The sequence below is a fragment of the Trichinella spiralis genome (genome assembly GCF_000181795.1).
Source record: "Trichinella spiralis strain ISS 195 chromosome Unknown Scfld4114, whole genome shotgun sequence".
NCBI classification, from domain to species: Eukaryota; Metazoa; Nematoda; class Enoplea; order Trichinellida; family Trichinellidae; genus Trichinella; species Trichinella spiralis.
The window spans coordinates 1-873 of record NW_003531053.1 but is presented as its reverse complement, the minus strand read 5'-3'; the positions used below and the strand labels follow the sequence as shown (position 1 = coordinate 873).

Below are 873 nucleotides of genomic sequence, written 5' to 3'. Positions count from 1 at the left end.
AAATTTTTTTCGTATATAAGCTGGCCAAATTGCACGGATACTTTTCAACTTACACGCAAAAGCAACTCCAGCAGATGTGTCTTTCATTCGGGATCTGAAAATTGCATTGCAGTGCAACGTTTTTGATGGTCTTTTTGATATTGGTTTTATAAAATTTAAATTGTCCACACTTACCCAGTACTGTGCCGCTGTTCGACAACTTTTTCAATTTGATTTCGATGAAGTGTTTGAATTAGCTCTGTTAGGCAGCTTTCTAAGCCAACCGCATCAGCCGCTTGGAAAGACACGGCAGTGGTCACTTTCGAACTGCAAGAAAAACGGTTTCTGTTTAAAATGTTGTCATCCAATAGCACCTTCCCTCCCCCTGCTAAGAGTTAACCTAATTTTTTTCCCATTTTGACCCATAACCATCTACCCCACCCATCCACGACTGGCTGTGAATTGCACAAGCTGTAGAAAAATCAAGGGCAACATTGCTACCTTCTGGACGCCTATTCCAGTTTTTTCACGCTTAAATGCTCAATTAAAATTAATTTCAACTAATCTATATTAAAAGCTTTCTATATATATATATATATCTTTTTTCAATTGCATATTATTATAAATTACTTATTGAAAATTTATCATTTTCAGTAAATGAAAAGTCGTATCTGATGTTTTCATCAACTGAAGAGGTAAGTGCAGTTATTTATATTTTATTATAGATAATTATTTGATGTTTGATTTAAAATATGCTTATCCAGAAAGGCCATCGCTGATACTGAAATATCTCTGAGACTGGTTGAAAACCGGCGAACCTGTTTTCAGATCTCGTTGTGCCAAGTGTAGCCCCCCGAAATGAGCAGCTAAAATTATAACCATTTGTACAAGCCG

General features: G+C 36.1%; 1 protein-coding gene across 1 annotated transcript; it reads right to left on the bottom strand.

The window, feature by feature from the left end:
* Nucleotides 1-53: 53 nt before the first annotated feature.
* Nucleotides 54-861, bottom strand: Tsp_15361 (malonate/sodium symporter MadL subunit; the record flags this gene model as incomplete). Its single annotated transcript, XM_003367533.1, has 4 exons — nucleotides 790-861; nucleotides 416-510; nucleotides 175-306; nucleotides 54-94 (listed from the first exon to the last, which is right to left on the bottom strand). Coding segments are annotated over exons 1-4 (340 nt in total), but the record flags the coding sequence as incomplete, so codon positions are not given.
* Nucleotides 862-873: the final 12 nt, after the last annotated feature.